The following is a 26,965-nucleotide window of genomic DNA, read 5'->3' as shown; positions in this document are numbered from 1 at the left end:
TACTTGGTTTACTGTAAATTTCGTGTGGGGCAGATCCATTTGAAACGGTGGTGTTAGGAATCTGGTTAGTTCTGTTTCTTCCTCTGTAGATACTGTAGAAGGGTATGGCGTGAATACTTTTTGAAGGTGCTTGCGAAAAAGATCAGCTTTTTCGTTGTCGTTCCTAGCCCAGGTGTTTGCCTCATCTTTGATTGGTGGGTTATGCTGTTGTGGGCGTTTGAGTTTTTTCGTGGCTTTCCAGAGTAAAGGGGCTAGGACAGTTCGGCGTATTTACCCATGTTAAATCCCATAAGAAATCGCTAAGGTCCATTCTGGTAATTTTTGACGCTTTTTGTGGTGGAGGCGCGACCACTTGTTGGATCGCGACGTATGAGGTGTCAAACGAACGGGAAGGGGACGGGGAACACGTAGAGAGAAAAAACAAAGATGGCGGATAGTCAAAACGACTGTATAACGTATCTCCGGGTCTATTGGTCCGATTGCAACGTATGAAGCGTTAAACGAAAGGTGAGAGAATAATCTATACATCAAGATGAAAACATGAAATAAAATCAATGCCAAAACGACACTATAACGTATCTCCTGGTCTATTGGTCCCATTACAACGTATAAGGCGTCAAATGAAAGAGGAGGGGGTAACGAATACATGAAGATGAAAAACAAGCAACAAAATCAATGCCAAAACGGCACTATAACGTATCTCAGGGTCTATTAACCCGATTACTACGTATGAGGTATCAAATGAATATAACGTGCAGCAGCGGCCATCGCCGGAAATGAAAAGAATAGAAATGTACAACATCGTGACGTGTGAGGTATCGTTGGGAAGGGGAGGAGGTAACGAATATGTTAAAGCAAAAAAAAAAAAACAAAGATGGTGTCATTGCCAAAAGGATACTAAGCTTGTAATGTCTAAACGAATCAACGTTCAACAATGTGCAAGGTATCGATGGAAAGGGGAGGAGGTAAAAAATACGTTAAAGCAAAAAAAAATAAAGATGGCGGCATTGCCAAAAGGACACCAAGCTTGTAGCGTCTAAACGGCTCAACGTATAACAATGTATAAGGTATCTATGGAAAGGAAAGGGGCAAACGAATACGTTGACATGAAAATAAAGATGACGTCATTGCCAAAAGGACACTAAGCTTGTAAAGCCTAAACAGCTCAACGTACAACAACGTGCAAGGTATCGATGGAATTGGAAGGTGGTAACGAATATGTTAAGACAAAAAAGCAAACGCAAATACAATGCCAAAATGGCACTATATCGTTTCTGTGTTGTTATTAGTCAGATTACTACGTGTAACACGTTAAATAAAAGAGGATGGGGATATCCAATACTTTTACACAAAAACAAAGACAAGACATTGCCAAAAAGGCACTACACCATATCTTCGTTTCTATTGGTCCGATCTTCGCGAATGAGGGCTCGTTGGAAAGAGGAGAAGATATCAAAATATATTATCATAAAAACAAAGACAAAGACATTGTCAAAATGGCACTATATCGGATATTTGTTGCTATTGATCGAATTTTAGCATAATAGACGTTGAAGGAATGGTGAGTAGTCACTGAGGCTAACAGAGAAACAAACATGACAACATTGTAAAACGATGCTCAATCATATCTTTGTTGCTATTGGACCTATTTAGAAGGGGATTCCACGTACATTACAGTTCATCGAAACAATCGACCAATGGTGGTATAGGAACATCCACAAGTAAACGCCTGAATGGTGACATGTCAACGCCCATTGATGACATGTACACGCCCCAAACCGTGGTGTTACGTATTCTCGTATCACCAGGCCCTAACCAATACGTACACTCATGCACCACACCCCAACATGTATCGACCACAGATGACATAGGAACGGTAAGTAAACGCCTAAATGGTAACATGTAAACGCCCCTCAACACAATGAGAATAAAGTTATGACCAAAGAGATTCCACACGCTTTTCGCTTTTCATCGCTTTTTCAACGCTTAATTATCACTTTATTTTATACTCAGTCATAGGTCTTCTTCGAGTCAATAAATTAAAATTTGTCTTATAGGATAAATCTATTACCATCAGTAGTACCCTATTATATAATGTATTTCACTATAATTTTATTATTATTAAAAATGGTGTATCGTGCTCTTTTATTAGTGGTCATGTTTTGTTTATCTATCACAATATATTTGTTAGCTCTTCCCCTTTCATTTGATGTGTCACATGTTGGGTTTCGACTGGATGTTTGTTTAAGTGTGTCAGACGCCTTCTTTAGGTCAATAAATGTAAATTGATATTATAGTGTGTCTATTATCGTCCATAGCATCATATTATATGACGTATGTCGCTATAAGTTCATTAATAGCAAAGATAGTGTATAGTGCCTTTTTAGTATTCAATATATTTTGTTTTTCTATCTTAGTATATTTGTTAAATCTTCCCCTTTGATTTGATGTGTCACATGTTAGGATTTGACTGGCTGTTTGTTTTTTACTGCGTCAGACGCCTTCCTTAGGTCAATAAATGCAAATTTACTTTATAGTATTTCTATTATCGTACATAGTATCATATGATGTCACATATGTCACTATACTATATTCGCCTAACAGAAAAGTAGAATATACAAACTAGGGACGCGTGATATATTCATTCCAAGTATCTAGAGATGCTGAAGAGGGATCTACTTGTTACAAAATCACTTATACTGTAACTGATTATATACAAAAGCGTATCAAAAGTAACAAGTAGAAACTCACAAGTAACGACAATCTACACCTCTTAACAAAGACGCATAATTTGCAGTTTTAACAGATATGGATTCAGTAATCCTTACGAATCATATTTATGTCTGTTGAATTATATAAATATAATTTGTACTTTTAATAGCTCTATATATGTGTGTTGGTATATTTATAGTGTTGGTTTATAATTATAGTGTTATTTAAATAAACTTAGAACTGTGAACATTTTTAAGGTGTTTGCTGTTTTCTCTCAACTGAAGTAAGTAAATTTAATATTATTCTGACTCTATTATAATAATTATTATGATGATAAAAGGGTTGCAAGTGTGAGTCCATAATTGAACAAATATATTAAAAAGGTCAATACTCACAATCTAATATTTACTTTCAAAGTTTTACAGAAGCGATCGGTTTCGAGGCTTACAATATTTGCCTCATCCTCAGGCCCAGCAAAGAGTTTGTTTTGTTAAAAAACAATAATATAGATATCGCCAATAAGAAGTTTTCCGCTTACATCCAGGGTACTGTCTGTCTTCATCTTTTCCTTTTGACACTATAATTGTAGTGAGGTGATATGTTGATCATTATATATGTATGTAAATAAAAGGTCTTACAAAATAAAGACCTTTAGGTCTTAACCTTGTAAGAACCTGTGACAAAAACAACAACAAAAAAGGACATCCTACTGCATAATATGTGATTTTCCATCTTCCACAAGTTTTTAAACTATATACAGTCAGGATGTGGCAGCTTATACTGTATATGTATTTGTCTTTAACCACTTTTAATTTTATTACAAACCAGAAGAGAATCATACCTTTTTAATAATAAAAAAACTTTGACAAAAAAAACTAGAACATCCAAGAAGTATTTTAAGGATCAAAGACAACAACCTTTAGCAACAGTTACACAGTTAGAACACATTAATGCTTTACCATATTCCTAAGAGTCTTTTATTTACAACATATATTATGATCAACATATCACCTCACTACAATAGATAGTGTCATAAAGGAAAAGATGAAGACAGACAGTACCCTGGATGTAAGCGGAAAACTTCTTATTGCCGATATCTATATTATTGTTTTTTAACAAAACAAACTCTTTGCTTTGTCTGAGGATGAGGCAAATATTGTAAGCCTCGAAATCGGTCGCTTCTGTAACACCTTGAAAATAAAGATTGTGATTGGGAGTATTGACCTTTTTAATATATCTGTTCAATTATCTATTATTTTATTAGAATATTAGCCTGTAAATAATATTTTGCAGGTTTGTATATACAGTCACTAAAACAAATTAATATGTCAGAAACGGATTCTGCCGATGAACTCGCAAACATACCTTTAACTCCCCCCAAAAAGAGATCTAAAAAAGGCCATTTAAGCGTAGACGTTAAAGAAATAATTGTAAACGTGTATAAGCACGAGTTACAAGAAAATCCGGCGTTAATATTGTCCGCTGTTGAGAAAAGAGTAGCCGATAAAGTTGGAGTATCGGATAGTTCTGTGTTTAAAGTTATTAAAGAATATAAAACTACACACACATTAGTTGCACCAAAAAAATGTACCACTCGTAAAGGCAAACTCGAATCTGTAGATGATTTTGACAAGGTAGCGATAAGAAGAATAGTGCATCAATTCTTTTTTAGAAATGAAATTCCCACGATAGATAGAGTTCTACAACAGGTCAACGACGACCCCAATCTACCTGATTTCAAACGTACTACGTTTTACAAGCTTTTGAAAAAACTTCAATTTAAATTTGAAAAACGTGGCCGGAACAGTATGCTTACAGACAGAGATGACCTTGTAATCTGGAGAAGAGAATTTTTAAGGCAGATAAAAGATCATAGGAATGGCAATCGTAAAATATATTATTTAGATGAGACTTGGATTAACGCTGGTCATACTAAATCAAAAACATGGATTGATAAGTCAGTCACCTCATCAAGACAAGCATTTTTGGATGGACTCTCGACAGGTCTGAAAAATCCATCAGGTAATATTTTTTGTTGAACATTGAAATTGATAAATAATATTTGAATTTTTAGGCAAAGGAAAGCGACTGATTATTTGTCACATAGGCAGCGAAGACGGATTTGTTGTTGACGCTCTATGGAGTTTTGAATCAAAGAAAAGTGGAGATTACCATGAGGAAATGGATGGAAAAGGTTTTGAGAGTTGGTTTGAAAAAACGTTACCCAAATTGGAAGCAAATTCTGTGATTGTAATGGACAATGCGTCGTATCATTCCAGAAAATCTGAAAAGATCCCAACCACATCTTCTAGAAAAGCGGATATCCAAGAATGGCTACATCTAAAAAGCATCCCCTTTGACGACTCACTTCTCAAAGTGCAACTTTTAGCACTTGTTAATCAACATAAAAAACAGTATGATAAATACATCATCGACGAAATGGCAAAAAGTCAAAATAAAATTGTTTTAAGATTGCCACCATATCACTGTGAGTTGAATCCCATAGAACTGATATGGGCAGATAAAAAAAATTATGTAGCAGCTAAAAATACAACTTTTAAGTTTGCCGACATGAAAAATTTATTTGATGAAGCTCTATCTACCATAACTCCGCAAAAATGGAAAAATTGTGTACAGCATGTTACCCAAAAGGTGGAACCAAAAATGTGGGAGTTAGATAATTTAGTAGAAGCCAGAGTAGATTCAATTATAATAAACCCTGACGATGATAGTACATCAAGTTTCTCAGAATAATATTTTGCACTAAGTTTAAGTATTTGTGGATTAGGCCTACCGGGGAAACCACATAAAAAAAACGCACCATTATCACTCTACCTCTATGGTGGTGTGGAAATGAGTTCTCTTCTTCTTGATGTGCCTATCGATGACGAATGTTGGCGATCATCATGGCAATCTTCACCTTATCTCCCACAGCGCGGAAAAGCTGCATAGATGTTGTGTTGAACCAGGTTCTGAGGTTCTTCAACCAGGACGTTCTTCTTCCTGGAACCCGTTGTCCAAATATTTTTCCTAGCAGGATGGCTTGTAGAAGGGTATATCTGGATTCATTTCGCATAATGTGTCCAAAGTACTGTAACTTTCGAGATTTGATGGTGGTCAGTACCTCTCGGTTCTTCTTCATTCTTCTGAGGACCTTCTCATTGGTGACTCGGTAAGTCCACGGGATTTTAAGTATTCTCCGATATAGCCACATCTCAAATGCTTCCAATTTTCTGCACATACCTTCGTTCAAGGTCCACGATTCAACACCATAAAAAGAACAGAGAAGACGTAGCATCGCAGCATTCTTACTTTTATACCAAGAGAGAGGTTGTGGCTCTTGAAGAAGGCCCCCATCCGGTTGAAGGTGGATCTAGCTTTTGATGTGGAAATGAGTAGCAATGATAAATAAAAGATACGAAATAATTCGAAATTACATAAACAAAATGGAATATTTTAAAAATGAAAAACTGTAACCCATTTTACTCATTGTACCTATGTACTTTTCCAGTACTTATTTTTCGTAATTCGATATTACTTATATGTAATAGTAAAAAGTTTTTTTCATCATTTTCAAAGAAAAAGTTTCGTTTTACATCCGCAAAGTATGTTCGTTTGTGCGTTGTCGCCTATGCAATACTTTGGGGACGATCTATCAATGGATTCATATATAGTTTTTTCTCCTAAATCAAAATCTGAAAGCGGCATTTTGATATTTCGAACCATCTTCGACATAACCGGCATCAAAGTGAAAAATAGTGATGTCACAATTCTTCTAAATATACATTCGTTTCTGCTGACACAAATAAATGTTAAATCGATATCGAAACGTCGACTTAATAAATTTTATTTATTAATGTTAATGTAATGTTAAATGTATAAGCATTGTTTAAATAGAACTAGTTAGTCAACGCAATGTATAAATTTGTTTGATTCTAATTGAGACAGTCACTAGATGTCACCACTCTTTCTGTCTCAATAGATTTTAATATACCATTCTTTGTTTGATATACGTTATACTAGATGGTGCTATGTGAAAAAGTTAAAGACTAAACTTAACGTCCATTTTTGATCCATTGAATTAAATTCACCAGCGTTGCAATATTTCACTGACATAGTAGCAACAGGTTTATTTACATTTTAAACATGTAACAAAAAACAGACCTTGAATCACTTAAGATATTCATTTAAAATAGAGTTATTACTATCAACTAGTAAATATCGTGTCAACTAAAATTGTACATAAACGTACTGTGGCTTCTAAATCTTCCTATATCTAAATAAGTTTAAAGAATTTAAATATTTTATTTTATTTGGAAGTGTATTACAAAAATTTGGTCCGAGGTAAGTAAAACATTTTAATTCTGTGTGTTTAAAACAAAAAACATTTGTATGAGAAATGAACAAATTAGGTATTTAGAAATAAATTTTAGCGGATAATACATACATTCGATAATATTTGAAAAAAGTGATTTTAAATTAAAATAATGTTACTTCCATAATAAATAAATCGTTTTTTACAGATGGCTGGAAATATTTGTTGTTATTACAAATGTGGTTTATCATCATACAAAATTCATGGTTTAAGAATGTTCAGATTTCCGACAAAAAATCTTTCGGCTTGTCAAACATGGATATTACACTCTGGTAAGTAAATAGAAACTTTTTTTATATTCTTTTATTTTACACCGTTTCCGTTACGTAATTAACTTAAAAAAATGTTTATTTTTTTTTTTCATTCATCATTTGAATTTTACGTTTTCGTTGGTATTATAATTATGATATAATAAACTTCGGAAAAACAAATTAGAGAACTAATTTATACACCAGTCCATCTGTAAAAAAATCATTGATTACACGTAAAAATCTTATAAAGATATTTGAAGGTTCTAAAAGATATACGAGTGTTAGTTAATAATAAATCTGTGAAGACATACAGGTATTTTGGTTTGTTTTTGTTTAAACAATTTTAAAAAGTGAGAGGTCATTCTTTTGCTTATAAAACGTTTTTTATCCAGTTTAGAGAAAAATAGTTAAAATAAAAATTGTAGATCTTAAAAAGTTCTTCCTTTTGTGAGTTTCTAAATTAAAATATATAAAGAATTCACAAGGAATCTACGTTCCTGTATTTGGCTGTATACCATATATTAAAAAATTTATTAAAATCCTTTGTAAAAGGTATATATTTTTAAAAACCCAAACAGGCTGTGTTAGACAAAACGTTTTCGGAATCCATTATTCCATCATCGGTGTCTAGGAGTACATGAATGTAGCCACTAAATACATGGGTAAAAACCCGTTAACAAATAATTAGTTACATTTGTTTTACATTATATTTTATAAATTATTAGGATGTTAAAGTTACCGTTGGATTAGGTAACATGGCGACATATGACTCCACGTTGTAGTTGCAAGTCCTGAGACGGTGTGTCTACGAGGACTTTATGGAAGCAACTCCCTAGTTCCTAGACACCGATGATGGAATAATGGATTCCGAAAACGTTTTGTCTAACACAGCCTGTTTGGGTTTTTAAAAATATATACCTTTTACAAAGGATTTTAATAAATTTTTTATATAAAGAATTCACCAAAATAGTTGCAAAAAACCCTTGATTTTGCAGAAATTTATAAATTTTAATAACTTTGTTTTTGCATAATGGTATGTAATGTAACTAATAAAAATAGTGACGATTTGTTTATCATGGAAAGCGATTATTTAAACAACTTTTTGTTGAGCTACCCCAGTTAAAAAAAAAAATTATGTTTTACGTGCCACAGAAGCCAAGATATTGCAAATTTTACAAGCGCGATTTATTTTAAAAAAGTTCAAATCTAAAAAAAAACGGAGCTCAAATGGTTTTCCACTTCCGAAGAGGTATTTTACGAGTACCATCATTTTAACGGATTATAAATTTTTACTTCTTTACCGCATATGCCATCTGTAAGCTGGATCGCACAATTCAGATCTTTATTTAGAGTCCCTTCAATTTTCATCTTTTACTGTTAATAGACAATGGAAGTATGATTTTAAGAATAAAATGCTTTGGTTTTAAATATAAAATGCTCTCTTGGCTCGTAATGGTCATAGAAGATTCTTTTTTTTTTTAGGTAGTGTGTTTTTCATCAGTTTTTCATTAGCCTCTATATAAGTTTGTGGCATAAACGATATCAAAGATATAAATGTTTATAAACAGATTAAATAACCTATAAACTATTTGCTCTGATTGACATTTAGCGCACTGTAATAACTTATTAATTTCCATAATTTCAAGGAGCTATGTTATATGTTTTTGCACAAAAAAGACTTATTTTAATTTATAAATAACTCTTCATTATAAATTTGCATAAATAGCTGCAAAAATAAGGTTTTTTGCAACTATTTCGATTAATAGTTTCTTGTATTTTAATTTAGATACTCTCAAAAGTTACATTACTTTTTATGATCTACAACTCTAAAAAAGCTGAAAAAATCTTAAACAGATATTTAAAGTCTCTAAAAGGTATATGAGGGGTAGCTGATGACAATTATGTGAAGACTTTAGCTAATTTTGCTTTGCTTTTTTTTTAAACAATCGTAAAAAGTGAAAAAATTTATGCGCATAAAACGTTAAAATAAAAGTTATAGATCATAAAATGTTCTCTAATATTGATATTTTTATAATTAAAATACATAAAGAATTGACCGAGATAATTTAAAAACCCTTATTTTTAAAGTATAATTTATAAATGTTAATAACTTTCTTTTTGCATAACGATATGTAATACAACTATTTAAAATTATGGCAGTTAATGAGTTTTTAAAGTGTGCTAAATGTCATACAGAACGACCATACAGTTTATGAGTTATTAAATTTGTTTATCCAGGAGACCGATTATTTAAACAAAACTGTACTTGTCCAAACAGTCACTCTAGGGATATTTTGTAAATAGCAATCGATTTTTTATGGCTTTGTTTTAAATTATTTAAAAAAAAACATCAAGAATATAATAAATTTGTTTTTAAAAATCAGTTTGAAGAGTAACAAATTTTTAGCATATAAAAATTTCTAATAACTTTGACTTTTTTATGTCATACACTTGTATGTAGGCTCAATATAAAGCTAATAAAAAAAACATTAAAAAAAACCAAAACCTTCTATGGCCCAGAGAAAATCAAATAGCATTTTTTTTTCTTGTTTAAGAAATTGCAAATATTTTCATTGTTTATTAACATTAAGAGCTGAAAATTGAACATTGTAAAAGAATATCTAATTTTTATAATTCGAGTTATCAATAGCATACACAGTGAAGAAGTAAATTAGTTTTGAAACAAAAAAATAATGGTACTCGTAAAATATCGCCACAGAAAAATGCAAGGGAGATCTGTCCGCTGCAATATCTCAGCTTGTTTCTTGTTAGTGGTTATAGAAAGTTCTGTTTTTTTTTTAAATTGTGCTTTTACGCCAGCTTTTCATTGAGCCTACGTACAGCCGTATGACATGAAAAATATCAAAAGTAGTATAAATGTTTAGAAGCTAAAAAGCACTTTTGCAAACCGTTTTTTTAATAATAACGATCGATTCAAAAAACATCAAATAACTGTCAAAGGTTAAACACCCCTGTTAAAGTTCCTAATGGATTTTAAAGATTTAAACAGTGTTAAACAGATAAATTAATTCATCGACGAGTTAACAATACGAAGCGAAGTTCTTTAATCACAATGTGATAAGAAGACGAGTATCAAATTTGGTTTTATATTTCAATAGTCGAATTTAATTGTGGCTATATTGGTTTAATTAAAGAAAATCAGAGAAAATCCCAAGAAATAGGTGAGATCCTTTTTTTCTTTCTTTCCAGTTTGGGAGAGGGTCCTTTAGGTACTCACGTTTAGGTATTGTGTTACGGTCTGGGTAACCAAAACTACACATCATGAACAGTAATTAAATATTTACATTTACACAAAACAACTTCAGTTTCAACCCAAAATCATATGTCGTTGCCGCAGTCTCTAGACCTCCTTCCCGTTCGTTTTCTAAAAGGGGACAAGTTATTGTCATGCACTCCATTTTGAATACTGTTTTATTTGAATATATTAAAGAAATTGGTAAAATAGTTTATCCAAAAAATATTACTTTTAAATCTCGCATTTCGAATAATCGAATCTACATTTTCCTCACTTCTACTGACATCGTTGATCAACTAATACACCGAACGTCATAATTAATTTCACCGTCATCTTTATCTGCAGGCTTCTTTCTGCGACCAAAAGAATCCTTATTTCAAATGTATCTCCTTCCATCCCGCATTCACTAATCGAACAGTCCCTAAGAAATACGGAACATCAGATGATCAATAGGCATATAACATGAGTTTTCTGCTCTTTGTATATTTTTACTTCATCTTTTGCCAAATTTAGACACGATATTTAATTAAGTAAGAAAACTTTATGTACTTCAAATACTAGCCCAAGTCTAGTTTAAAAAATAAATTGTTAATAAAAAATAACCTTAAAATATCCAATCCCTTTTTTAATCAAAAGGTTATACTTGATAAAATAAAAGTTTTGGAACAAATCTGGACCTAACCATATATACTCTTTTCTTCCTTCACCCTTTCCTTATTCATCCTTAGTTTCACAAGATACCAATTATCCGAACTCTTTTATAAACTATTTCGAACTAAAAGCTGCACTCAAATCCTATAAATTTACAAAAATTAGGGTTTTCTAGAATTATCTTGAAAAATTTCTCGAAAATTTCTTAGGCACCAACGACCCTCTAAATGAAGCCAGTAAATTTACCACTGACATACCGCTGACAATCGTCAATGAAAGATCTTGCCCTAATCTATACTAATATAAAAGAAAAATCATTACAAAAAAAATTTTTTGTTAAAATCCATTATAAAAGGTATATAAATTAAAAAACCCAAATGGGCTGTCATGAAGACAAAAGGTTTTTGGAATCTATATTCCATCATCGGTGTCTAGGTGAACATGTTTTGAGCCGCTAAATATCTGGGTAAAAACCCGTTAAAAGTTATATGTTACAATTTAGTTTACATTATTTAGTCTTATATATTAGGATGTTAAAGCTACCAGTGGATATAATAACATGGCAAATGTTATCATATCCACTGGTAACTCAACCCTGGTGAGGTCCCAACCTCATATAAACTTATACAAAGTGTAGTAAATCTACTTCAAGATAGATCTAACGAACTAGGATTATCACTCACTGAGAACAAAACCAAATTAGTAAAATTTTCCAGAAGAATTTTCACTCCCTTAACCAAAATTTTATTTAACAATTCTCTACTTTCTGCTGTTAATTAATGTAAAATTCTCGGTTTTATGTTTGACTCCAGATTAAATTGAAAGAGTCAAATCTCTGAACTTAAAACCAATTGTTTTAAAAGTTTGTTTGTTTGTTTTAAAACCCTCAGTCATCTTCAATTGGGTGCCGATAAAACTTCTTCTAGGTCTGAGCGCTTTTCGCTTTAGTCCTATTGAGAGTGTATACCGTGAATCTAATGAACTTTCTCCTACCCTAAGACGATAATCACTTCTACTTTCGTATGCTGCATCAACATCCGCAAATCCATTTAATCCCGTTCATTCCCTAATTGCCACAATGGCGTCTTCTTCCACTAACAATAACCAACACCTTATATTAAAACCTATACCTCAATTAATTTGTCCACTACTTAAAAATATTGACCTTTTTCAGACTAGTTCATTTCCTCTAACTTTACTTCCCCTCTGGGCTAAAGATCTCCCTTCAATATATACCTCTCACCATTTTTAACAAACTTGAATCTTCTAACCTTCTTATAAAGAAAGCATTTTTAGAATTTAATTTTCTATACAGATGCTTCTAAAACTACCACTGGTATTGGTTGCGCAGTAACCACTAAACATGAGTTTGTAAGATCATCTCGGTTACCCTTAATATGCAACGTTTGCACAGGTGAACTATATAGTATTCTGTTGGCTTTTAAATGCATCTCCCATCAAAACAGACATATTGCCATTTGTTCAGATTAACTTTCATATATCCATTTAGTCAATACAATTTTCACTGACCACCTATTAGTTCAAAACATTCATGACATATACCAAAATCTCTCTGCTTACGATGTAAGTCTCTCTCATATGGCTGCCTTCTCACACCGGAACTACTGGTAATAAAACAGCAGATAATTTTGCCAAAGAAGCTACCAACCATGGGGTGACTGAAGTCACCCCAATTCAACTAGCTAACGAATCTCGAAATTCGTTTTTAAAAAGTCAGTAGAGGATATTTGACAAAACTTATAGCAAAAGAGCAAAACAACTTTTCATAAACTTCAATCTTTTATTGGTCATCTCTCCCTAGACTTCATAACTAGAAGAGAAGCATCGACTATTAGAAGACTACGAATCAACCATACCAAACTTACCGACTGCAAACAATTCACCAACCTGTATAAAGCACTGGACTTGAAACCTTCTCTAAGGAACTAGAGAATCATCTACCTCTTCCTCAACTGTAAATTGTATATGTTGATTATGATTGTTGAAAATGTTGACTATTTCATTAATTTTGTGCTTAGGAAGTGCCAAAACTAAATCATCTACATATCTTTTAATAAAAGGAATGAAAAAAGTGTAATTGTTGATACAATCACTGATAACATCATCCATGACTAGATCCCATAGGACTATCAAAAATTTGTTTTTGGTAGTGATATGGGATCTTTTTTTTTCCTAATATTGTTCTGAAGCTATTTTCTTGTGGCATTTTAAATTAATTACTATTTAAATGGGAATAAGCCACAATTAAAGGTTAAAATACGTTTATTGACGTTTCAATTTCCACTTCGGAAATCGTTCTAAAAAACAAACATGTTTGAGAACGATTTCCGAAGTGGAAATTGAAACGTCAATAAACGTATTTTAACCTTTAATTGTGGCTTATTCCCATTTAAATAGTAATTAATTTCTTTTTTTTCCTATCTAAAAATTTTTTTTCTTACTCTTATATAATATAATATATAATATATATTTATATATATATATATATATATATATATATATATATATATACAAAACTCAAATATTTGGGTGTGCAGCGGAAGATAGGACAAAGAAGTACTCTTTTTAGTAAACCAAGCTTTCGCAAATCTTTATTTGCATCATCAGGGTGCTACAATAAAGACTTGTTTATTGTTGCACCCTGATGATGCAAATAAAGATTTGCGAAAGCTTGGTTTACTAAAAAGAGTACTTCTTTGTCCTATCTTCCGCTGCACACCCAAATATTTGAGTTTTGTATTCTATTTGATCAGCGTTGATGACAAGCGTTTATCGCTTTTTCACTATATATATATATATATACATATATATATATATATATATATATATATATATATATATATATATATATATATATATATATATAGATATAAACATATATTGGCATAACTGCCAAGTTATCTATATCTTAAATACAGAACTTATTTTTTTAATTTATTGTGCAGAAAGTTGCTTTTTTTCAGTTGTGTTAATAATAATATTGTTGTAGGTAATGCTGCATTGGAAAGTCTGGAGCTACCCGATTTAAAAAAAATCTATGCAGTAAGCATTTTGACCAAAAATATCTAAATGCAAAATATTTACCCAGTACTGCTATACCAAAAAAATATAGTGAGGTAGAAGAGGAAGGTTCGCTAACGACACCACGCGTTTTTCATACGTATTCAATAGAAAAACAACCATCAACCAGTGCCAATACTGTTTCGCACAGTGATAATTCTGAACTTGACGATTTTGTTGATGAGCTTTTTAGATATGCCATTATCACCATTGGTCAAGAAAAAAAGATTTCATAATTATCACACACTTTAAAGGAGATTACATGCATCTCGAATACGGATTAATCTCCTTAAAACTCGCATAACAGCACTAAAAAAAGAGACTGGTTAAGATTAGGACAAAATCTGTACAAACTGCACGAAAGCCACAAACTCAGTTTTCTGCTGCAGTTTTTCTTGAACACTTTACTATCATAACGTTTGTTGGACTTGATACCATTGTAGTTAAACATCGATCTAATATTTTTAAACTAGTATTGCTGGTTCATACATAGATCCAACTCATACATTGCTTATTTTAGTTCATGCAAACATTGTTACAATCGATTTCTATAACTATTAATGTAAATAATTTTGTTTTGTTTTTTTACCTTGAATTATTATTTTGTTAATATTGTCTATGGTGTAGTTATTAGAATTTTCATAAGTGTTATCTGACTATTAAAATAACGCGAATTTAATTTTTGCATAAACAGTCATATCGGGCGAGTTGATTGAAAAAAACATTCTCATTTATGTAAACAGAAATACAAAAATGGTGTGTATATTATAAAATACATAAATAAATAAAATAAAGGGTACTATTTATTAAAGTTTTTAATTATTATTCCGTTTATCCTAACACATAGATTAATTTGTCCCTAAATATGTGTTGCCTCTTGTTGTGGCATATCGATCTGTTTATTTGTTTCAAAACCATTATCAAAAAACCATACCCATAAATTTACTATATTTTCAAACGTCATTTTAAAGATTAAAAGATTGAAAATTTAATTTTCTCAAAACATACATAAAACCATTGTTTAAAAAGATTTTTTTTTTAAACAATGATAAAACTCAAGTCTTGACTAAAAAATAAACCTCAGCGTGAGTGTTCTAAGACGATAGCAGTCGAGTCTATTTCAATTAAATATTTAATCCTTTTCTAACAAATCATATAACCAAATTAAATATCTGGTAAACTAATGAAAATTAAAAAAAGGCAGCATTTAACTGCTTCATTTAAATAGATTACTAACCGGTTTAGATTTATCAAGTCTCAAAGTAGAAAAACAATTTGAAATATTCGCTCGAAATAGTCAAGTTATGTTTCACAAAACGCATACAACGATAATAACAATAAGCATTTTATTAAAATCTTATATTTTCTTCACAATCTGGCACCCGTGTACAGGTTTGCATAAGTTACCACACAGGTAAAAATATACTCGAATAGAATCCTGCTGAGAATTAAGTTTCTGTTAATAGTTTTTTAAATTTATGACTAGAGGCCGCCATATAACGGCAGAATAAAAATCAAACGTTTGTTCCATAAGGATTGTCTAACTAGTCCTATTTAAACAATGGTATAAGTCTATCTACCCTATAATTATGCATAAGTATTTTCCCGAACTTTTACACAAGAAGAGGTCTCTTTCTATATCATTAATGATAATATTATTACTTATTTCCAAATATTGGTCTTAAAGCGTAAAATGTATAAAAACAACTGTCTATTTTTTGCCTTTTGATTAATACCACAATTAACTAATGATGTGTGAATGACAGTTTACAAAAATATTATTTAAGTATACTTCTTTGAAAGATTAATCATTGATTACTATTATTTTAACAGTAATCCTAAAAATTATAAATTAATTCATTTCAAATTCAGATGGTATAGGCTGCTAGAATCTTAATACAACCCTGTACAATTATATAAACATCGGGTTTCGCGTGTTATGTGCATGCATTTGTTGACCGCTACTTTTCTGTTAAATGAATTTACTATATACTGTCATTAATATCAAAGATAGTGTATAGTGCCTTTTTTAGTATTCATTATGTTTTGTTTTTCTATCTTAGCATATTTGTTAAATTTTCCTCTTTCATTTGATGTGTCACATGTTAGGATGCGAGTGGTTCTTTGTTTTTTTACTGCGTCAGACGCCTTCTTTAGGTCAATAAATACAAATTTACCTTATAGTGTGTCTATTGCCGTCCATTGTATTATATGATGTCACATATGTCGCTATACTTTTATGAAGAATCAATATAGTAAGTAGCGCTCTTTTAGCAGTCTCCATATCTATTTTTATATCTCAACATATTCATAATATCATCCTACTTTCCTTGGATGTGTCGTATGTATGGATCCGGCGGTTTGTTTATTTAATGCTTAGTCAGAGGCCTTCTTCATATTAATAAATTAACATGTATATTACAGCATATATAATAATATTAGTAGTGTTATATATCTCGTATGTTACTATATATTCATTAATAACGCTAAAATTAGTTTTACTTCATAATTTTTAATTACCCCCGGTATAATTACTAATAAAAGTTTTCATACATCATAATAATTCCTTGAAATATTATATTATAAAGAAAATGTGTTGTTTGCTATCTTACGTCACCGGATGTAATTGAATTCCAATCGCTATTTTCGTTCCCAACATCGAGAAGTTCGCAACATAATATCCGGTGTACGTGTAACAAGAATAAGCAGGTTATATTTCCAGTCGAGTTACGTCATACCAGCCTGCCTATTTAATGAACGAATACATTTTTATACTCGCAGTGTGCAGTTAACCTTTGTGATAGCGTGTTCGTTTGGTGTTTGTGCTACAAATAAAAATTAAAAAGTGAGTACTATTATATATATTTTAGAGGGCTCGAATTTGATTTTTTACACCATCATTCTAAGTTTGTCATATTGTTAATTTATTTCAGCATTATTTAAAACATGCAATATAATTTGTGAATATGTTTAATTTTCTCGTATTACGTTTAAAATTCTCACTCTTTTGCTGAATAATATTTTTGTACACACCATATTTTGTTAAAAATATTGTTGTAAAGTGTTCCCGCAGGTATTCTATTAGAACATTTTCTTCGTATTTACAATAGGTCATTTCAACAACTGAGTTATAAACAAAAAAAATCAAATACTTTAAACATTACTTTTATTTATATCATAGAATCTGTATTACAGCAATAACCATTTTTTTTTGTCGTATTTGAACTCTAGAGTAACCTTACAATATGCCGACGTCGATTTACTTTTAGACACTCCTTTTTTCATCGTAACACCATCCGAGTAGACCTTTGCCTGTTGGTAATATTCAGTGTTAGCGATGTTTGTGATGGGGATAATAAAGATTTTTTTGTTGTTTACATCTATGCTCATTGTTGGAAATTGAATAATATGTTAGACTCTGCCGGTTTCGACATATAATTATTCTCTATTCAGCAAATTTTACATGTAAATCGTTTATTATTACCCATGCTTTCTGCCTTACGTGTTTCTATGCCATATATTTTAGACATTTTCTTTCTTACGTGTTCCTATGTCAGATATTTTATACATTTTACATCATTATTGTGCATGCTTCCATTCTTACGTGTTTCTATGTCAGATATTTTATACATTTTTCTATCATTTTATGTATAGCTTTTCTGTCTTACATGTTTCTGTGTAAGATATTTTATACATTTTCCATCAATATTGTCCATGCTTTCTGCCTTACGTGTTTTTATGTCAGATGTTTTATAATTTTTTTTTATCATTATTGCCGATGCTTTCTGCCTTACGTGTTTCTATGTCAGATTTTTTTTATCATTTTATGTACAGCAGTTATATTTTATACATTTTCTATCATTATTGTCCATGCACTCTGCCCTACGTGATTGTATGTCAAATATTTTACACATTTTCTGTCATTTTATGTACAGCATTTCTTTCTTACGTGTTCCTATATCAGATATTTTCTACATTTTACATCATTATTGTCCATGCTTTCATTCTTATGTGTTTCTATGTTAGATATTTTATACATTTTCTATCATCCTTTCCAGTACTTCTCAATTTTTATTCGATATTTTATACATTTTACATCATTATTGTCCATGCTTTCTGTCTTACGTGTTTCTATGTCAGATATTTCATACATTTTTTATGTACAGCATTTCATTCTTACGTGTTTCCATGTTAGATATTTTATACATTTTCTATCATTTTATATACAGCAGTTATATTTAATACATGTTCTATCATTATTGTCCATGCTTTCTGCCTTACGTGTTTATGTTTTAGATATTTCACACATTTTCTATCATTTTATGTACAACATTTCTTTTTTACGTGTTTCTAACAACTTTTAAATTTTCTCAGTTTATATTTTACGAGTAATTTTTAATCAACCTCGTATATATTTCATCCACAACGAGTAGTGTAATAGCAAAAATTCGTTGACTTTTCAATTTATATATTACTAGTAATTTGCGAGTAACTTCGTATATTATATAATTAAACTTATAAATCTTTATAAATATTCCAACTAGCGGATGTGCATTTCCTTTTAACATTTCTCACACGGTCGTCGGAAACACGTGCAACAATTTTTTTCAATAATCAGCTTGTTAGTCATATAGGTATACATATACGGCTGGACGTAATATGATGCGAAATACTACTAACGAGAACGTTACCAAATGTCACTGCATTTCTTTTTAACATTTTCTCACACTTCGGCGTTTTCACGGTCGAGAATATCCGGTGCACGTGTGTACAGACAAGCTTCGGCTTGCAATTCTCGATAATTTCCAGTCGAGTTACGTCATACCAGCCTGCCTATTTAATGAACGAATCCATTCTGTTATACTCAGTCTGCAGTTCACCTTTGTAATAACGTGTTCGTTTTGTGTTACAAAAAAATGTGTGCTACAAGTAAAACAATTTTAAAAAAGTAAGTACTATTTTATATATTTTAGAGGGCTTGTATTTGATTTTATACACCATCATTCTAAGTTTGTCATTATGTATGTAATTTATTTCTGCATTATTTAAAACATGCAATATTATTTGTAAATATATTGTTTAATTTTCTCGTTTTTAAAATAGAACAGTGCATTTCACAAATAATAAAGTAAGTAATTGTTGATTAAAAAAATAGAGACATACAAAAAATATTTTAAAATTTTGGTTTTATACCACATCTGTTATCCATTATTTTTTTTTCAGGTTTTTCATATTGTTTATTAATTTATGTATTATTTAAAACATGCAATTTTATACATTTTCTATCATTATTATCCATGCTTGCCTTACGTGTTTCTATGTCAGATATTTTATTCATTTTCATTCATTATTGTCCATGCGTTCTGCCTTATGTATTTCTATGTCAGGTATTTCATACATTTTTATGTACAGCATTTCTTTCTTACGTGTTTCTACGTCAGATATTTTATACATTTTCCATCATTGTTTGTACAGCTTTTCTGTCTTACATGTTTCTATGTCAGATATTTTATACATTTTCTATCATTATTGTCCATGCTTTCTGCCTTACGTGCTTGTATTTCAGATATTTCACACATTTTCTATCATTTTATGTACAGCGTTTATTTTTTTACGTGTTTCTATGTCGGATATTTTTACATTTTCCATCATTATTGTCCATGCTTTCTATCTTACATGGTTCTATATCAGATATTTTATACATGTTTTTCTATCATTTTATGTACATCATTTCAATCTTAGAGTTACCGTAGCGTATTGTGGGAGTCATGTCTTTACTCGATGGCTGAGTTTTTTTTTATATAACATAATATATTTACTTTCAATTTTCACATCCAAAGGATATACTCTAAAACTATATATACTCTATAATTATATATACTCTAAAAATGTATTTAATTTAATTTTTCTTTGTTAATACACCTGAAATATTTTAACGTTGAATATTTGATGGTCCTTTACGGAGTATAAAAAGGATGGTCGACATTTTCCTGCACGGATTCACGCTTGTGTACCTTCACGAAGGGAGTTGTACTTAAACCTATTAGTTGATCGTGAGACGGGACCTGCAAAGTGCGCTGTCAACTAGGGTTAGGTATCTACAGTGCATTCCGTATGTTTTATAAACATGATCAGGGGAAATTGTTGCCTGATGGCTATCGAAGAACCGTCTATGACCAACATATATTCTTACAGAGACCAATGTTCATTATCCACTTTAAAACAATAAATTACTTGCTCGTCGTGGATAAACTATAATATGCACATATTTACGCTTTCCTTTCACCTTTCATTTAACGCCTTGTACGTCAAAATTGGATAAATAACAACGAAGATATATTGTAAAGGTCTTTCGGCACGTTAGTTTGTTTGAACATAATTTATGGATGGTAATCATTCGTTGGTTAGTCTTCGTCATAATTGGATTATATCTTATAATTGTTGTAGATAAAATATACGATGCATCAAATCGAAAAATAGTCATCTTGGAGATTTATGTATAGTAGTGAATATGTAGATAAGACTCTTGACTAATTATACGTTCAGATGAGATCTGTGTGTATTAGTGAGTGTTCAGCGGAGACTCTTGTCGAATTGTACGTTCAGTGGAGATTTGTGTATAGTAGTGGTCGTTCAGATGTGGCTTGTAGAGAACGTTTAGGTCCTTGTCGGTTTGTGATCATCCAACTCATATCTATATCGAGTAATATACGTTAGTTGTTTGAACATACTGGAAGAATGGTAAATTCGTTTTTAGTCATCGTTATAATTGGATTATATCTGAATATCGTTGTAAAATAGTAATTGTTGTAGATAAAATATATTATGCAATAAAACGTTATCGCATACCAATAATCGTATTTGTGAGTTGTGTAGTTACTGTTCTGAGGATACTTGAAATGACTGCTCAGATGAGATTTATATATTTATGTATAGTAGTTAATGACCTACCAATATAATACTTTTTTGTTATTTTGTTGTCGCCCATTCTGTGGACGTGTCCATACCAGTGTAGTTGCGATGTCCTTCGTTATTCTGTGATTAACGCACATAATTTCTTACGATTCTTTCATTTCCTACCCTGACAAATTTTGTTTTTTTCTTCCGACAGATTTTCTTTAGCGATTGTTCTGTCCTATCTTAAGTCTAGTATACAACTGTTATACGTCTGATATGAGTTAGAACGCGTCTGCTATACATCTCATATGCGTTAGATAGTGTCAGGTATACGTCTGCTATATGTTCGATCGCGTTAGATATCTGTTACAGTTCGTTTACAGTTAGGGTACGTTACCTGTTGTTGTCCTAAGTTTAAAATTGCTAAACATCGATAGGTTACCTGTGAATTATTTTCTAGTCATTCTGATGCGATATACCCATCGTATGTCCTTTGAGAATATCACGTTTTTTAATATTCTATTACCTATTCTGTTATTACAGAGTACAGTGTGGTAGACTGAAATAAGTGTGGAAGAAATAAAGCACGATATGTTGTTTATATGTTTATTTCGATTTTATTATGGAAATCTAAAAATTACAGTATAATTCATTATTCCATGTTTAACACATTTACATTTACCAAACAACCGTTCCGATTCTTTGTTGGAGCAAAATGCTGTGAATTGGTTATTTTTCTTTACATGTTCTATAAGTTTGCATGCGTTTCTTTTTTTTCGATGATAAGGTAATGTATATACGTAATCTAATACTGTTGGTACATCATGCTGTCTGAGTGGATCAAAGGCGCATTTTGATAATAGAACAAACGATACTGGTTCTTCGCTGATATAAAAGATATAGCAGGTAACTTCTGTGTTTGTCATCCATTGATCAATAAGTATGTCATCTAAATTTAAGCGTTTTATTTTTCTGACTGCGTTCGGACCTCTGAACAACTTGATTTTATCCATCTTACTTCTTAGAAGGCTTGATACATACTGAATTTTATTCAATCATGTAACCTCTATCAGGTCGACTTTTATCCCACACGACTGCGCGCCTCGGGGTGGAATCTCTTTGGTCATGACTTCATTCTCATTGTGTTGAGGGGCGTTTACATGTTACCATTTAGGCGTTTACTTACCGTTCCTATGTCATCTGTGGTCGATACATGTTGGGGTGTGGTGCATGAGGGTACGTATTGGTTAGGGCCTGGTGATACGAGAATACGTAACACCACGGTTTGGGGCGTTTACATGTCATCAATAAACGTTGACATGTCAATATTCAGGCGTTTACTTGTGGATGTTCCTATACCACCATTGGTCGATTGTTTCGATGAACTGTAATGTACGTGGAATCCCCTTCTAAATAGGTCCAATAGCAACAAAGATATGATTTAGCATCGTTTTCACAATGTTGTCATGTTTGTTTCTCTGTTAGCCTAAGTGACTACTCACCATTCCGTCAACGACTATTATGCTAAAATTCGATCAATAGCAACAAATATCCGATATAGTGCCATTTTGACAATGTCTTTGTCTTTGTTTTTATGATAATATATTTTGATATCTTCTCTTCTTTCCAACGAGCCCTCATTCGCGAAGATCGGACCAATAGAAACGAAGATATGGTGTAGTGCCTTTTTGGCAATATCTTGTCTTTGTTTTTGTGTAAAAGTATTGGATATCCCCATCCTCTTTTATTTAACGTGTTACACGTAGTAATCTGACTAATAACAACACAGAAACGATATAGTGCCGTTTTGGCATTGTCTTTGCGTTTGCTTTTTTGTCTTTACATATTCGTTACCACCTCCCAATTCCATCGATACCTTACACATTGTTATACGTTGAGCCGTTTAGACGCTACAAGCTTGGTGTCCTTTTGGCAATGCCGCCATCTTTGTTTTTTTTTGCTTCACCGTATTCGTTACCTCCTCCCCTTTCCATCGATACCTTGCACATTGTTGAACGTTGATTCGTTTAGACATTACAAGCTTAGTATCCTTTTGGCAATGACGCCATCTTTGTTTTTTTTTGCTTTAACATATTCGTTACCTCCTCCCCTTCCCAACGATACCTCACACGTCACGATGTTGTACATTTCTATTCTTTTCATTTCCGGCGATAGCCGCTGCTGCACGTTATATTCATTTGATACCTCATACGTAGTAATCGGGTTAATAGACCCTGAGATACGTTATAGTGCCGTTTTGGCATTGATTTTGTTGCTTGTTTTTCATCTTCATGTATTCGTTACCCCCTCCTCTTTCATTTGACGCCTTATACGTTGTAATCGGACCAATAGACCCGAAGATACGTTATAGTGTCGTTTTGGCATTGATTTTGTTTCATGTTTTCATCTTGATGTATAGATTATTCTCTCACCTTTCGTTTAACGCTTCATACGTTGCAATCGGACCAATAGACCCGGAGATACGTTATACTGTCGTTTTGACTATGCCGCCATCTTTGTTTTTTCTCTCTACGTGTTCCCCGTCCCCTTCCCGTTCGTTTGACACCTCATACGTCGCGATCCAACAAGTGGTCGCGCCTTCACCACAAAAAGCGTCAAAAATGACCAGAATGGACCTTAGCGATTTCTTATGGGATTTAACTGTTGCCGAGAGGGGGCGTTTGGGCCTGTAGGACCCATCGCCGGCTCTGCGGACTTCTTCCTGTCCTCGGAATTAGACTGGGTGTTGACCATCTTTGCTTGTCACTGATAAAATGGTTTAATACTTCTACCGGTATAAAATAACGGTTACCGTGACAAGTATCTGTTATAGGTAACAGTTCCAAGGAGCAGTTACAAAATAACAGATCAAAAATAGAAAACAGAACAGGTAAAATAGTCTAAGTATTCCTTGACTTACGGAAGGAATAACTTAGTAAACAAGAAAAATAAAATGGTATAAAAATATAATGCAAAGAAAAATGTTTCTAAGTGTTCCTTGACTTACGGAAGAAACAACTTAGGACAGAAATATAGATAAATGAAATATGTAAATGTGAGAGTAAAATATGGAAATATTTCTAAGTGTTTCTTGACTTACGGAAGAAACGACTTAGAGTGGAAAAATAAAATACTCAAAATATAAAACGAGGAATGCAAAAATGAAACTGATTATAGAAATATGTCTAAGTGTTTCTTGACTTACGGAAGAAACAACTTACAACAGAAAATAAACAAGAGAATCAAATATAGTAAAATAAATGCACAAATATTTATAAGTGTCTCTTGACTTACGGAAGAAACGACTTATAATAGAAAATAAGAAAAATCAAATATAGAAAAGATGTGAAAATATTGCTAAGTGTTTCTTGACTTACGGAAGAAACGACTTATAATAGAAAATAAGAAAAATCAAATATAGAAAAGATGTGGAAATATTGCTAAGTGTTTCTTGACTTACGGAAGAAACAACTTAGCATAAAATAGAAAATGAAAGAGACAAATGTATTAAGTATTTTCTTACTTAAGGAAGAAAATATCTTAAATAAAATATCGGAAATAATAATGCAACAATGATTATGAAAATATTTCTAAATGTTCTTTTGACTTACCGGAAAAGAACGGCTTAGACGCACAATTAAAATAACAAGTCAAATATTCAGAGAAATATTTCTAAGAGTTCTTTGACTTACCGGAAAGAACTACTTAGACAAAGTACAAATCAAAATATAAAATAGGAAAATCAAGATAAATATTTCTAAGTGTTCTTAACTTACGGAAGAACAACTTAGACACAAAATACAAGAAAAATAAACAATCAAAATATCAAACAATCAGTACATGAACAAATATTCTAACCTGAAAAGGTCTGAATATACAATAATGCTAAAATAAAAAAAAAATGGTATATAGGAAATCAGAAATAAAACAATAACTTAGTTGGGACAATAATAGCACCGACTAGGTCTACAGTAGAAAAGGCAAGCTCGACTAACCGATGAGAGAAAATCTACCTGCTTTTATGTAAAACAAATCCTTTGTTTTACGTAGCGAAAGTGGAATTTCCCTGCATCGAATCAATTAGAAATTTGGATTTGGCCAACCTTGGAATTCCCAAGTATTTTAACCGATATCCAAATTCCTTGATGCATCGAGGACATCCCCCCTCCTCTGAAAGACCTAACGGTGCTAAGAAAATTTATTAAAACAAGAGAAAAATACAATTTAAGAATAAAAAAAAATACAATAATAAAATTTTTACCCTAAAAGAATATGATGTAAAAGACTTAAGATAAAAAAAACTAAGATATTGTACTTAAGATATTTGAACTTAATTGTATATGGTCCAGTAGGCCCAGGTGGTCCAGGTGTGCCGGGTGGCTCGTCTGCTTCCGTCAGGGCTACTTTATTCACCCTGAGGAGGTCCTACGACGTCGTGAAGATATAAGGCTACTCAATTCACCTTGATATCTCCACGTGTCGTAATGGGACCTTATCCTTGTTCATCTTTGGCGGTCGGCTGCGCTGTGGTTCCTTCATCCCGTCCGTCCGGAGGGGTCAGGGTCCTATGGTCAGCATCGTCCACCATCGTGAACTCTTGGAGGAGATTCTCTTCAATCTCGCTTCTGGGTACGTCTTCGGAGGTTTGCTGCTCGCGTCTTCGAAGTCGTTTCTTTCTCTTGTGTGTCCGGTGACTTCTCCGGATTTCCTCTCGGAGTGGTATGTCGACCGGACCATCGAGGATGGGGTCGGTGTCCTCCTCCTCGTCGCCGTGCTCCATTGTCTCTATCAATAGAAGGCATTCGGCGTCTGGCATGTCATCTGCTGTCAGGCTAGGTTCTTCCTCCTCGTCGACGTCCTCCATCGTCTCTAGTAATTGAACGCCGTAGGCTTCTTCTTCTTCTTAGGGTGTGCCTGTACTGATGTCCGCTGTTTCGGTTTCTTCAGTGGTCGGCTGACGTGGACGGTTGTCTAATATTTCATTGTCCTCTTGGGTTGACTGCTCTGCTTGTTGGGATGGGGTTTGATGGAATTCCAGCTGTTGTGGTTTGGCTTGCCTTTCTGCTGGGGTCGCCCAGTAGATGGTGGTTCGGCAGGCAGTACCAGCGTGTAGACATTTTCGGGGTATGTCTACATTGGCCTCTTCCTGCTCCAACCAAGGCATCCCTCACACAACGTCGTGGTTCAAATCCTCCATAACCATGCAGTTTACAGTCGTGTCCAGAGTGTCAATGTTCATATTGACTGCAGCAGTCCCTAGGGTGCGGGATGTGCTGCCCGTGCATGCCAGCTGAACCAGTCCTGGTCCTTGTTGCAGGTCCCGTCTCTGTTGATCCTTCCATAGAGTTGGGGGAGGCCTGCTGTCAAGGGTTGTACCTGAATAGGATTCAGTTGGGGCACCATCTTCACAACAGGGTTCAGTTGGCGCCCCGATTGGCGTTTCCCTGGTTCTGTAGGGTTGGAGGTGGTGGTTGGTCCATTGATCCTCGTGTACGTTATGTTTGATTAAGAAATTCTCAGCTTTTGTCGAAAAGCTGAGCGGATTCTCGGTGTCCCGGCCTGAGAATTGAGGGGGCTTCGTATATGTAATCCTGGGCTTCGGTGGCTCAGGTTGAGGCATCTGGGGTGTAGTGCCTTGAGTAGTGGATAGGGCCGTCATCGCTTGCATTAGGGCAGAGATAAAGTCAGCTGTGGAAGGCTGGCTTGAAGACGGTCCTGGGGTCGTGGATTCGGATTTTGTGG

At 32.8% G+C, this 26,965-nt stretch overlaps 1 protein-coding gene across 1 annotated transcript; it reads left to right on the top strand.

The window, feature by feature from the left end:
- Positions 1 to 4,037: 4,037 nt before the first annotated feature.
- On the top strand, positions 4,038 to 5,466 carry LOC140435920 (uncharacterized). The gene is made up of 2 exons (XM_072524631.1): positions 4,038 to 4,734; positions 4,787 to 5,466. Exons 1-2 carry the CDS (start codon positions 4,038 to 4,040, stop codon positions 5,464 to 5,466), a joined length of 1,377 nt encoding a protein of 458 aa, XP_072380732.1.
- Positions 5,467 to 26,965: the final 21,499 nt, after the last annotated feature.

The sequence above is a fragment of the Diabrotica undecimpunctata genome, chromosome 3 (genome assembly GCF_040954645.1).
Source record: "Diabrotica undecimpunctata isolate CICGRU chromosome 3, icDiaUnde3, whole genome shotgun sequence".
Classification (NCBI taxonomy): Eukaryota; Metazoa; Arthropoda; class Insecta; order Coleoptera; family Chrysomelidae; genus Diabrotica; species Diabrotica undecimpunctata.
Note: the sequence above shows the minus strand (reverse complement) of the source record. Positions and strands in the feature narration are given on the sequence as shown.

What these genes read in the sequence shown, in the direction of transcription:
- LOC140435920 (XM_072524631.1), top strand. Translation starts at nt 4,038, where the DNA reads ATGTCAGAAACGGATTCTGCCGATGAACTCGCAAACATACCTTTAACT. An exon ending in AGGTCTGAAAAATCCATCAG is followed by an intron (nt 4,735 to 4,786) that starts GTAATATTTTTT and finishes TTGAATTTTTAG; the next exon opens with GCAAAGGAAAGCGACTGATT.